Genomic DNA, 14,160 nt, shown 5'->3' on the forward strand with positions numbered 1-14,160 from the left:
GCAATTGTGAGTTGGGGGATTATCAGATGGTTTTGGAATTCCAGCCAGTGTAGTTGCCTAAGATTAGAGCAGTGGAGAGTTCTGAAGGGATTGCCAGCAGCGAATCTGGCATTATTATTGTAGGAAGTTGCTAATTTGTTGGTTAGTTTTCTTAAGGTTGGTAAATATAGGTGAGGCATACAGAAGGGTTGAGTTTAGATGGGAGTGAGCGATCTTGGCTCTTGCTGTTGAGGTTAAAGGTTTTATTCTATGCAACGATCATATTTTTCTGTTGACTATTTTAATGGTGTTGTTTTATATGGTGATATGAGAGATGGTCAATGGTTATTCCTAAAAGTTTGGTGGTAGAGTCAAGGAAAATGACAGTGCCATTATTTGAAGAGATTGAGAAGTCTAAGGGGGTGGACCTAGTAGTGGGTGTAAAGAGAAGGAGTTTTGTTTTTTTGGCATTAAGAAGGAGGCAACGTTTGGTAAACCATGTTTCTACAGTGTTGAAAAGATTTTGAGTTAGAGAATATAGTTCAGTTGGAGAGGTTGCTGAGCATATTGGTGTGGAGTCATCTGCATACTGAATACAGGTGGCTTGAGGAATTGCTACATGGAGATCATTAATAAATAAAGAGAGAAGTGGTCCAAGAATGGAACCCTGAAGGACCCCAATGGTGACAGGTAAAAAGGAAGAAATTTGATTTTTACCAGAGAACTGCCCGTTGCCTATAGCTGAGGTATGATCTAAACCATTTAACGGCCAGAGAATCAAAGGAAAGATTCAAGAATATTGATTAGGAGGGTATGGTTAACCATGTCGAAAGCTTTAGAGAGATCGATGAAGAGTGCAGATGAGTATGTTTTTGTTGCGGTTTCTATTGATGGTATCTGTAAAGGATAGGAGGGCAGTAGTAGTACTATGTGATCGCCTAAAGCCATGTTGGCAGCTTGCTATTAAGTTATGTAGAGAGAGATTATGTAAAAGTTGTTGGTGAATGCATTTCTCCATAATTTTTGCTAAGGGTGATGAGAGCAATTGGCTGATAAAGGTGGGAACTCTAATGATTACTCTATGTAAGGGGATAATATGGGAGATTTTCCAAATATCTGGGATGGTTCCTTCTTGGATTGTCCTATTTATAAAGTATAGATATAGGGTAGGCAATTACTTTGGCTGCTTTTTGGAGATATTGGGAAGGAAATTAGTCAGCAGATGGAGTACATGGCTTAAGTTTATGAACAAATTTATAGATGAGAGAAGCAGAGATGGGTTGTAGTTTGAAGTTAGAGGAAGAGTGTGGTAAGTTGATGGAAGGCTGGAGTTTTCAGAGATAAGTTGCCTAGCTAGAAATTGTAGTCTCAGTGAAGAAAGAGTTAAAGGTATTGGCAGTTTGATGGGGAGTATTTGGATCTGCATCAAGTGGGGTGGGTGTTCGGGAGTTACCTGGGGAAAGGAGCTTTATTTATGCAAGACCAGAACTTTTGAGGATTATTTTGATGAGTTTGTTGAAGTTTACAGTAGTAGTTTTTTGTCTGCAAGTATTGCCTTTTTTGTACCATTTCTAAGCTGCCTAAAATGGAGATGATCAGAGCTATTTCTATTAGATCTCCATTTGGCCCATACTTTGTTCCCAAGTAGAATTTGATTTCTAGTTTCATTCGAGAGCCATGGGGCTGGGTTGGACTTCATTCTGATGGAACGTTTAAGAACATGCTTATCAAGAATAGATAAGAAAGTAGTGTTAAAATACTTGACAGCCTCTACAAGTGGAAGGGATTTTAAAGGGTTCCAGCTGCATGCTCTGAGCTCAGTTTGAAATAATTCTTAAAGTGTTTGGTAGAGCGTGCTATCCTAAAGGTGGGGGGATTTGGAAAGTCTTTTTCTCTTGTGATGTAGGTCAAAGAATGATCACTTACATCATGTGGCAGGGTTCTTACTTTGTAAGTTTGTTTCATTTTGTTTGAGTATCCAGTCTAAGGTACTTTTTTTTTTTTTTTTTATTAGGTTTGTTAATTCTTGTTGCAGAGGTTATGGTTTGGGTAAAGCCATGGAGGTTGATATGAGAGGGGATTTTCAGTACTAACTTTTCCAGTCAATGTTAAAGTCGCCTAGTATTATTGTTTCTTGGGGTAAGTAGAAGACACCCATCTAAGAAACACCTCTAATGTAGTTATATTACTGCCAGGTGGTATGTAAATACAGATAATGTATAAAGATTTGTTAGCGTCGATTTGGAGCTTAGTTATGAGGACTTCTGCGTTGCTATCCTGGGTTGGATAGGATGGTAGGGTAGAGATGTGAAGTCCATTTTTAAATAGAATTGCTACTCCACTACCTTTATGTTTTGTTCGGTCTAGTCTCACTATATTATAGCCTTGGGGAATAATTTAATTGTCTTTAGTTTCTGGTTTTAACCAAGTCTCAGTGAGGCAGAGGATATCAAAGGAGTGAATATCTAGGAGGGTATGAAGGTGAGGTACTTCATTATTGATGCTTTGGATATTCAGATGCCCCATTAGGAGAGAGCTATTGAGTTTAGGGTGAGTTGTTTGGATTGTAGGGTTGGTAGGGCCAGGGTTGGGGTGGATGTCACCATCTTTTAAGGAGGGATTTTTTAGTTTAGTTACTGAATTGTTTATAAGGTAAGTTTGAATTTTCAATTTTCTTTCTGAAGGTAGGTTATGTTTAATGTGGGAGAGTCTGTGGTATTTAGGTAGTAGGTAACTGGGAGTGGAGGTTGTTAGAATGTCTATTTAGGGATATGTATGTATAAATTGTAGTTTGTGGGAATTGTTAAACTGGAAATAGTGCAGTTTTTCAAAGGAGGTAAGAAGGTAGGCTGAGAAGAGGGTAGTTAAGAGTAGAACTGTTAGTGTTAGCTTGGCTAGATTAGGGAGAGGCATCTGAGGAAATAAAATAAGAACTTGAGTGTAGGGATAAAAGGAGGGAGTAAGATGTGGAGGAGAGGAAGATAAGAGGATACAAGAAGAGACTAGAGAGGGCACCAAGATATAAGAGTTAAGAGTAGGAGGATATGGTAGAGGTACCCTAAGGAGTGGCTTATTGTGAGTGATTTAGAGGGTAGGGGTGTGACTAAAGTATATGGGGTAGGGTGAAGTATGGGATAGGTTGGAAGAGGGAGGGTGTGGTTAGGGAAGTACAAGTGTAGGACCCCTGGGGGTGGGTGGGAATTGGGGGTAGGGAAGCGGAGTGAGCCCATAGGGTGAATGGAGCGGGTTACAGCTGAGAGGCTATCAGTCATGGAGAGAGACTGAGTTCTACAGGCATAGGAAAGGTAAGAGACATAAGCTGTTACTAAGTAGCAGAGAAAAAAAGGAGAACAAAGGTATAGCTGTGCTGGGGGGGGATAGTCATGTAAGATAGTTTTACAACAGAGAGAAATTTTTATAGAAAGTGCCAAAGGCAGGAAAGGAAGTTTATACAGAGGGATAATAGAGGGGGCTAGTAGCAAAAAAGTGGTGATGGTCAAAGGTGTCTATTTAGTAAAAACTTCCAGACTTACCTGGGATAATTCCCATTGTAAAGCACTCATGGGGTGGGGGAGTAAGTACATAAATACAGAGTACAAGCACTGATATCAGAGTCTAGATTGTCTACAGAGCTAGTTGGTTTCTACAACCAGTGAGAGATGGTATTCCAAAGCCTAAGATCTGCTGCCCTCTAGTGGATAACAGGGAAAACATGAATTCCACTAGGATAGTAGGTGGAGGGGGGATAAGTTAATAAAGAGATGGTAGGAGGGGTAGGTCCACGGGTGTGCTGGCCCTTACAAAATAGTTTAAAATTTAATGAAGTCACTAGTAATTTAAAGTTATTGCACTCAAGGTTAAAGTTACATCATATATATACTGTAGGATAACACCTACACTGTGAGGCTGAATGTAGAGGGTCCAGGTAGATCCTGAGGGGCTTCTAGGATTAAGTTTCCCTACTATTCAGTAGGATATCACTAGCCTTACAGGGTTTCAAATAGAGGGACCGGCTGTGTCTCCACACAGGACTTAGAAGCTGAAAAATGAGACAGAAAGAAATATTAAATAATTGTTGGCTAACTAGGTTAAGTTCTATGCAGGAGTGGAATGAAAAAGTGTAGAGGAGTGCTAGTCAGAAGTTGATTGGAGTGTAAGGATGCAGTGAGGTATTAGCACAGGGTGTAACATACAGTAAGGTAATTAGCACAAGTATTCAGCTTATATAATCAAATACATTACTTTTGTATGGCTCAGAAAAGCAAGGCATATATTATCTACTACAGAAGACAATGTGTAGTTACAAACTATGAAAAAGCATTAACTAATGAGGCTAAATACTAACTAGTTTAACCTATTAAAGTAAAATAAACCAAGTCATAGCACAGTAATACAGCCCATGCAGTCATATCATAAAAGGATGTCCATTATAGCAATCCATATTACCAGCAGCACATTTAACCCATTGAATAATTCTTAAATAGCACTTGGGTAAAGCGAGTGTAAGGCTCAGGGCCTGATCCCAAGAGTAAAATAGGCTAAAGCAAAATTATGCAGCGCTATGGTAAGGGTGTTCTTTTATGCTGCGAGAAGCTCACAAAGACTGTAATAAGTCAAAATATTATAGCCAAAAGTGGGATAAGGCTGGTTTACACCTCCACAGTAGTAAAAAGAAAGTAAAAAGTAGTGCAATTAGCTTGTCCAGGCTACAGGATCAATAAAATTGAGTAGCAATCCTGAATGCCAGTTAGTGAAGCCACAGGGGAGAAATTAAACCCTCTGACAAAATTAACGTAACCCAGCTATCCCAATGCCACAGCATAAGCAGGCTATCCAGAAACTAAAAAGAGAAATAAAATCACCACCAACAAAGGGGCAATGGGGTAAAGTGTTATCAGATCCTACTGTGGTATATGCTTTGCTACTGGTTATGTTTATATGCTATCTTGTTTTTCAGTTTATAACCATACCTGTGTTGCCTTGTCATTCATACCAGTTACTGGCACATGAATGTCTCGTGGCCATTGTCCCAAGAGATAAGGGGCAATAACAGTGTCCAAGGAGGAAGCGTGACTGATGCAAGACACCCTGTGACGGTGAGGTGGTTTTCCAACAGCTACAATATACAGAAAAATGGGAAAATTACTTAGTGCAATACATTTTCTGGAACAATTTAAAGGAAGAAATCCAAAAATGCAAAGAAGCCTCAAAACGTTTAGTGGAAGAGGGGAACAATTAACATCTTTACACAGGAAATAAACACTAACTTGGCTACAACACAAAACTGTGCAACCAACTAAAGGCAGATACTTACTTGGCCAGTTAATTCAGACTGGCTTCAATTTCTTCACTGTGCTTCAAACAGCTAAACATGATAAAGCAGTTAACCTCAAATGGGTGAAAACAGTCTACTAGAAATATATATCTCACGTATACAAGTCTATTTGTACAGTTCACAATACCTGCTATGCAAGCCAACTACCACCCCCAAAAGGGTCAGTACTTGAAAATTCTGTCCCTCCTACACTCTACATATGTCATTCAGCACAATGGATCTGAGGATTAAAAATTAAAACTAGCAAGTAGAAAGGTTGCAGATCAGAGGTGAAGTGGGGAACACAGACATTCTAGTTTGACAGTCCATTACAACTCTGCTACTAGACAAGTCTATGGCCAGGTAATTTGCAGCCAAAATGTACAAGGCTGTAGATTTACTACTACAGTGAAAGCAACCTCAATGCAATACTGCTAACACAATCTTAGCTAGAAGTCCAAGAAGCAATACTGTTAAAGATGGCAACAGGATAAAAACAATAGCCCAATATTTGCAAGTATTCATGCGATGCTTAGCATTCTAGGAAATGCTAGAAATAAAATGTTTCATAAAATTATAATGGAAATATTTACTTACACATCCATTTCTTCTAGTGAACTCTTTCAGTAAAACTCCTAAGCTTGTCTACACAAGGCTGGCATAATGGCTACGAGTTTTACCTTACAGATGAACGGTTTGATTCTCACAAGGGATAATTGGCTAGGCTTAAAATAGCCCCCCAAGGGAAGTTAGCCTAGTACTAAGCTATGAACCGATGAAGTCTAACAGGAAGAAATGGGCAGTCTAGAAGTCTAATGAACAGTGTTATGACCCATTATGTTTAATTTTGTAATTAAGGGCATCATGTGAGAATACTTATGCCTACAAATAAAGTTATGTCCTTACCATAACGCTCCACCTGTGTTGTCAATATTCATTCTTTCATTCTTGACAGATAGGTTCAGTTCCGACCTCTCCGAATAGACTCGGCCGTTACACAGCTAAGGCCAGCCATAAATTCTCAAAGAGGCATGGACATAACTTCTTTATCTGATGTGGTCAATCTTCATTAATTCTTGACAGAAGAGACAGAAACCCCAGCTACCTTAGATACGGGGCAGCCCTAAGAAGGATAACACCTCGCCCCCCGAGTACCATAGAGCCAATTGATACTCTCCCCCTGGAAACCATATCTAATCTGTAATGAGTTATAAAGGTATGGGGAGTAGCCCATGTTGCAGCTGCACATATTTCCTCCACAGAAGCTTTGGAATGAAGACAGCTGAAGTGGAAACAGATCTGATGGAATGCACTCTAACCAGAGCAAGTAGTTTTGAGTTTATTCTGACTAGAGAGAGGTGAAAGTCAGAGCCATCTTGATAAGGTAGCTTTTGATGCAGGTTTACCCAATCCTGGTCCTGAAAAGGATATGAATAACTGATCCAATTTTAAGATTTTGTTCTGTTCAGGTACAAGCATAATTGTCTGCGGATGTCCAGCAAATGTAAACAGTATTAACCTTTGTTTGAAAATTCTGAAAAGACTGGCAAGTTTGTAAACTAGTTAATATTAGATTCCAATACACTTTGCAGAAGGACAGATTAGTTCCTAGTGATACTCGCTCCTTGTGAAAAATGATACAAGGATGCTTTACACATTAAGCTTTTAATTTGGATATTCTCCTGGCAGACACGATAGCCACCAGGAAGAGAGTTTTCCCAAGATAAAAATATGAGGCCGCAAGTAACTGCTGGCTGAAAGGGCTGTTGGGCAAGGCATTGTAAAACTAAACTAAACTCAAATCCCATGTCACCACAGGATCTTTGAATGGGGGTTTTAGATGTAAAGCACCTTTCAGAAAAAAACTGCTATAAACAGGGAGACATCAAGGAATGATAATCAAATCCATTACCATTGTTTTAACATTAGGTTTACAAGTTTTGATTAAGTATATGTAGTGTAGTATAGCTTTAAGACAGCTTGTCATTTGGAGGCGGGATTGGCACCAAAAAAGTTTTAAAATTCACTATGAATGTGAAACTGAACTATTCTGATTAAGTCCTATGTTATGGATGAAAGCGCTTAATTTCACTTGTATTATGGTCGAATAAAATTACGGATTTGTATTGCCATCTGGTTTGGAACATTATCAGTGCTTCCATTTGTGACACCAGCTGGCTTTGGAGTGTGCGCTTTTTACCGTTGTTGCTACAGCTGTCTTTTTTGGTCAAGTTGTCGTTATGGATGCTACTAACGGATCACCAAATGGTGCAGATGACCGAAAGGAAATGCTGAAATTGCGTTCTGAAATCAGCATTTTAAAAGAAGAAATTAACAGACAGAGACCTAGTTACATGCCAAGATCAAGGGTACGTTGACAGACTAGAAAACGTACGTGAACAAGCTCCGGCAGTTGGAGCAGATGGTAGCGGTATTTTATCCACCATACCCAATGGACAGGGTTCCAGGCATAAAGGTACAAACGAGAGACCTATTAAAGACCTTTATGGGGTGGATGACAAATCAGAGGGCAGCTTGACTTTGGACAGAGAATACACTTTTGACTTTTCATTGTTTAGGTCAAAGGATGACTGTGCACGAATGGGTGCTATATCTAAACGGCCGATGGAAGGGCGTACATATTCGGCAGCTGCTCACAAAAACATTGGTATTACAAAGGTCATTGTTCCGAATAGTTCTAGCCCTAAAAATAAGGGCACAGTCGCAACTAGTATCGGACAAGTGATTAACCAGCTCGATTTTTTATCAAAGGGCATTGACTTTATTAAATGAACATTCTCCTGTTATATTACCCAATGACAGATATACTACATCTAAAGGGACTTTAACTGGCATTAAAGGTTTAAATATTGACAATGTCTATTTAAATAAATATATAGAGTCTAAAATAGTTCATACGGGACTACATTTTTTAAGGTCCCTATGGGAATAAATATGAACGATAAAAACATACAAGATTTTAACAATTTGACAATTTTGGCATGGAATTTATGAAGATGTTGGTTTTGAAAAATGAAAAATTGAGTTTTTTAGTGGAAGTAGAGCAATTGAATAATGCTGTTAATGATTTACTATTCCCCCAATGGAAGGAATTATATGACAATTTTTTATTGCCGAGAAGAAAGCCAATATAATGTCTAAGAAAAACAAAAAAATGAAAAGGGATATAATGCAATATAACAATAAGATAATTTACAAATGGAAGGATTATAATAGTGGTACAGCACAGAATAATAATTACAGGACTGATTTTGAAAGACAAACGCAGGTTTACCACAATGAAATGTAAAAAAAATAATGAGGGTCGGGGAAAACATTTTTACAAGGGCAGACAGGAGAGAGGGTATGCAATACAACAAAAGGATTGAAGTGGAAGGAAAGTACAGTTGTGTACACCTACCATAAATGTAGATGTTGGAGTGTCTTCACTGTTGCAGTCATAACTGTAGGGTGATCTTGCCGGCAGGTAGCCCGAGGTTGGCCAGAATTCCAAAGTCTGGGTCCGGCGTCGGCTGTACCAGCAAGTACCGACGTCACAACGCAGAGGTATAAAGCTGACAGCCGACACCATCTTCTCCAGCCTTTCCTGCCCCAGATGTCAGAAGCCCCCAAAAACAAACCAAAAGTGTCAAAAAAGGAACACAAATACACCACAAAAGTGGAAGAAAAAACAAGCAAAAATAAGAGGGGACTGGTGGGAGGGAAACCCCGACTGCAACAGTGAAGACACTCGAACATCTACATTTATGGTAGGTGTACACAACTGTACTATGTTCTTCGTGTTTCACTGTTGCAGTCATAACTGTAGGGTAGAATCCCAAGGCTGTGAATGAGGGAGGAGGTTATGCAGAAGATGGCGCAGCTAGAAGACCCTGCAAAACAGCAGAGGAAAAGCCTGCCCTAGACTTAGAAAACAAAGGGATGATTATAGTGCTTAGAGAAAGTATGCACTGAACTCCAAGTGGCAGCTTCCAAAATGTCCTTGGTAGGAACTCCTGAGAAAAACTGCCAAGTGGCAGCTGCTCTAGTAGAATGACTTCTAACAGTACCTGGAATCTGTTTCCCATAGTGAGAGTAACAAAACCTTATTCCATGAGCAATCCATTTGGAAATAGTTTGTTTAGAAATAGCCTTACCTAAAGAACTGGAGGCATAAGAGATAAGCAATTGATCAGATTTTCTGAAATCTTTAGTCTTGTTCAGGTAAAATCGTAGTTGCCTGTGTACGTCCAATGAATGTAAGATCCTTTCCCCTTTATTTTGAGGATTTGGAAAGAAGGTAGGAAGGTGAATAGTCTGGTTTAGAGCCACTTTAGAAATCACCTTAGGCATAAATGTAGGATTTGTCCTCAAGGAAACTCTGTCTTGGTGGAAGATAATGTATGGTTCCACAGCCATGAGAGCTTGCAACTTTGAAACCCTTCTGGCAGAAGTCAATGCCAATAAGATAGCTGTCTTCCAGGATAAGAACTTTATATCCGAAGCCACAGCAGGCTCAAAAGGAGGCAACGTAAGTTTCTCCAAAACAATTAAGATCCCAAGCAGGAACAGGAGAAGTTCTGGGAGGTCTCAAATTCTTAGCTCCTCTCAAAAATTGTCTCACCAGCTGGTGAGAAAAAAATGGGAGGATCAGTATTAAAATGAGCCGAGATAGCAGAAGCATGAATTTTGATGGAGGAAAAGGAAAGGCCTTTAAGCAGAAGGTCTGAGAGGTAAAGTAAATGGAGGAAATATTAGGTGAAAGAGGATCAAAACCTCGATCCGGCATCCAAATACAAAATTTTTTCCATTCTGAAGCATAAGATTTTCTAGTGCTAGGCCGCCTAGCTTCTAAAAGAACATCCAAAACTTGTTTGGGAAGAGAAGGAATCAAAGGCCCTTGAAGAGCCAAGCTGCTAGGCAAAGAGTCTTGATTTGAGTGTTGCATCTGACCCTGATGCTGGGACAGAAGAGAAGGGATCAGAGGAAGAATCCAAAGAGGTTCCAAGAATAGGTGTTTTAAAGTTGGATACCAAAATTGCCGAGGCCAATTTGGAGCTATCAAAATGATAGTCTTGGGTTTGTCCTGTTTTATTTTCAGTAACACCCGAGGCAGAAGAGGAAGAGGAGGGAAGGCATATCCCGAAAGATTCCTCCAGCTGAATGACAGGGCATCCACTTTCCAAGCTGTTATGTGGAAGGACCTGGTGCAAAAGAGAGGCAACTGATTGAGATGGGATGCAAACAGATCTGAGGACAACCCCAAACTACAGTTATTCTGCTAAATAAGTTGGGGTCCAACATCCATTTGTGAGGATCCAAAAGATTTCTGCTTAGGCTGTCTGCTAAGAGGTTCTGATTTCCTGGAATGAACTGAACTTGAAGATGCAGATTCAGATTTAGAGCAGTGCCCCATAAATTCATGGCTAGTCTGCAAAGGGGGTAAGAGTGAGAGCCCCCTTGCTTGTTTATGTACCACATGACTGTGGTATTGTCTGTACGAATCAGAAGAGGTCCTGGTTTCAAGAGAGTCTGGAATGCTAGAAGAGCATTTTGGACTGCCAACATTTCCTTCAAGTTGATGTGCCAGAGTAGTTGCTTCTTTGTCCAAGAGCCCTGCTGGCCAAGGTCTAGAAAATGAGCTCCCCAAGCATAATCCGAAGAGTCTGTGGTTATGATCAGAGAAGGTTGAGGCAGACTGAAGGGTTTTCCTTCGTTCAAAGCACAAGCCCTGGACCAAAGGAGCTCCCTTTTGGAGGCAGGGAATCAGTGGAATCATTGTGTCTAGACTGTGGTAATGCAGAGACCATACACTCTTTAAGTACCATTGAAGTTCTCATATGAAGCCTTGCATTTGGAATCAACAGGATGCAAGAAGCCATGTAGCCCAAAGCCTGCAGGAATCTCCTTGCAGTGAGCCGAGGTAAAGTTGCCAGGTTTTGAAAATTGAGACCAGCTGTAATTGTTTTTCTGGAGTGAGGAAGGCCCTTTGCAAGCTTGTGTTTAGAAGAGCTCCCAAAAAAATCATTTGCTGAGAAGGGATCAAATGTGACTTTTTTGTGTTCACTGAAAATCCGAGTAGTTGAAGACGTTGAACAAAATCCAGATGTTGAAGTAGGACTTTGCTGACCGCCTGAATAAGGCAGTCGTCCAGATAGGGGTAAATCTGAATCCCCTGGAGTCTGCAATAAGCTACTACTGGAGCCAGACACTTGGTAAAGACTCTGGGCGCAGTAGATAAACCAAAGGGCAGTACAGAGAATTGAAAGTGCCTCGAACCTGCCTTGAATCTGAGGTATTTTCTGCGTTCCTGCCTGATGGGAATGTGTAAGTAGGCTTCCTTTAAGTCCAATGTCACCATCCAAGCATCCTGGGAGAGCAGTGGAAGAAGTTGTTGTAGAGTAAGCATCTTGAATTTTGGAATTTCCAGAAAGGTGTTTAATACTGAAAGGTCCAGAATAGGTAGAAGTATACACCTTTTTGCCCCATCTGTCCAAGGCACGAGAATCCTTTTCAGAGGGAATAGGATTTTTAGCTGAAGCGGCCTTAGCAGCCTTGGAACCCTGAGAAATAGTTTCAGGATCTGCAGAAGGGTTCTTGAACAAAAACTGATGGGAATCAGGGACTCTAAAATCTATCCGGCTTAGAAGGAGCAGGCGGATAAGAGTCAGGATTCAGGTTAGCTTCAGAGAAAGCATCATCCACAATATCAAGAACAGGAGGAATAGCCAAAGGTCTGTGTTGTGGGAGGAGAAATTCCCCAAGTCTCTTCTTGGAAGCGGAATAATCCTGACCTTCCCAATGAAAATGCTCTCATCTCATGCAAGGTTTCCCCCAAAAGAAAAATCTTTATGGGGAGAAGCAGAGGGGGGGAATCCTCTGCATCAGAATCCTCATAAGGAGGAAAAGAGTAATCCTGTTCAGAGGAAGAGACAGGACACAGAAGCCTGATCAGAGGAATCATAAGGAATATCCTGTCTAGGCCTTTTTTCAGGAGGGGGGTGAGAACCCCTAATCATAGTAAGCAAATCTTCAGCCATCCTTAATTGCTTTTGGGTCTTGGGAGCTGAATCCGAAGAAGCTAGAGAAGAAATCCTTGGCTTAACAGGAGTCTTTGACTTTGCCTTTGTCTTTGTAGTAATAGTGATATGAGAAGGCCTGAAAACCCCTTCAGAAGCCGGTACCTGCACAGCGGTTCCGGACCCATCTGAAGGAGCGACGTCCGAAGGTCCTGCAGCAGATGAAATACTGGGCCTAGTTGGCTCCCCATGGGAGTCCGTGTCGGCCATCGGTTCCGAAGTGGTTGACGACAGGGGCTGCAAAGTGCCTCACTGACTACCGCAGAACCCGAAGCGGTCTCCGGCTGCATAGAATCATGTCTGGACCTCGGAGGCCTATCCTTGTCCTTGCGCTTTTTGTGAATTCCGGTTGTCGGTAAAGTATCCGACGACATCCTGTAATTGAACTGTCTACCGAAATAATTCAAGGCCCAATCGTACCTACGCTTAATAGTACGAGAATTAAACCTGGCACAAAACCGACAGCAAGAAACGTTGTAGTTAGGGCCTAAGCAAGGAAGACAGTAAGAGGGGAAATCTTTGAGGTATTTGTTTTCCACATGATATACAATTATTAACTTTTTCTGACATCGGAGGAGCAAGAAAAAAAAAAAAAGTTTCCCCAACAGGGTACTTAGCTTGAGAAAAGAAGAAATCTTCAGACAGACGACAAGCAAAGCACGTTGTCCGGGAATCCGCCAACCAACAACTTGCGAGCTGCTTTTCCACCGCACGGCAAGAAAGACTGGAGAAGATGGTGTCGGCTGTCAGCTTTATACCTCTGCGTTCTGACGTCAGAGTACTTGCTGGTACAGCCGACGCCAGACAGACTTTGGAATTCTGGCCGACCTCGGGCTGCCTGTCGGCCGGATCACCCTACAGTTATGACTGCAACAGTGAAACACGAAGAACATCGGAGGCAGAGATACTATCAAGATGCAGAAGTAATGGAGAGGTAACAGAAACCATTACTGACAATACATATGGTAAAACTACAGATACTATTACTATATCTAATGATATAGTATATAGTTATAACAACTTCAACATATTTAATTATACCGACATGGAATTGAGGCCTGAACATTTCACACTTTTAACCAAGGGAATGAAATTTGTACCCAAACCTGCCTTCAACTTAACCGATACAATTATAGACATTAAACTCTTCACTCAAATTAAATTTGACCACTAGTTTTGGTAATACTTTGAATTATAAAAAGGTGGACTTGAAAAAGAAGAGTTGTTATATACCACCCACACATCCAAATATAGGTTTATTTGAAAAAGCAGTGGTCAATGACATTTATGATACGAACAGACACTTTACACATATGAATGTTCATGACAATTTAACATACGGGGAGAGAAAAATCTTAACGAGTTAGCTAAAGTTATGAAGCCCGACAAAGGCGGAGGAGTTGTGCTCTTTAACACATATGACTACATCAAGGAAATATACAAAATCCTTTATGAATCTGGTAACTATGAGCCAGTATCTATTAATGAGATCAATATAGGTTATAAACGAATAGATGTGTATTGAGGATTTATTTATAGACAAACGTATAACGAAGGATATATATGAATTTTTAAAGGTAGATTATCCCACATTGGCATGTATTTTAGGGATTCCGAAGATACATAAAAGTTTGGAACAGCCTCCTTTTCGCCCTATATCAGGGAGCCGCTCCAAGACATATCCATTAGGAGTAGTTATAGATAGATGGCTAAAACCCATCTACCAAAATATAACATTTTGGTCAAGGACTCATGGTCTTTTTTAGCTAAACTCACGAATGACAAATG

At 40.5% G+C, this 14,160-nt stretch overlaps 1 protein-coding gene across 1 annotated transcript in view; it reads right to left on the bottom strand.

Moving 5' to 3' along the window:
- FAM117A (family with sequence similarity 117 member A) overlaps positions 1-14,160 on the bottom strand; it is a gene marked incomplete in the record, with an annotated part of 933,427 nt that overhangs the window by 758,908 nt on the left and 160,359 nt on the right. Inside the window, 1 exon segment of the mRNA XM_044055073.1 lies at positions 4,950-5,095. Within this exon segment, the coding sequence (XP_043911008.1) occupies positions 4,950-5,095 (146 nt within the window).

The sequence above is a fragment of the Protopterus annectens genome, chromosome 13.part0, assembly GCF_019279795.1.
Source record: "Protopterus annectens isolate FY-2018-M chromosome 13.part0, PAN1.0, whole genome shotgun sequence".
In the NCBI taxonomy this organism is placed as follows: domain Eukaryota; kingdom Metazoa; phylum Chordata; order Ceratodontiformes; family Protopteridae; genus Protopterus; species Protopterus annectens.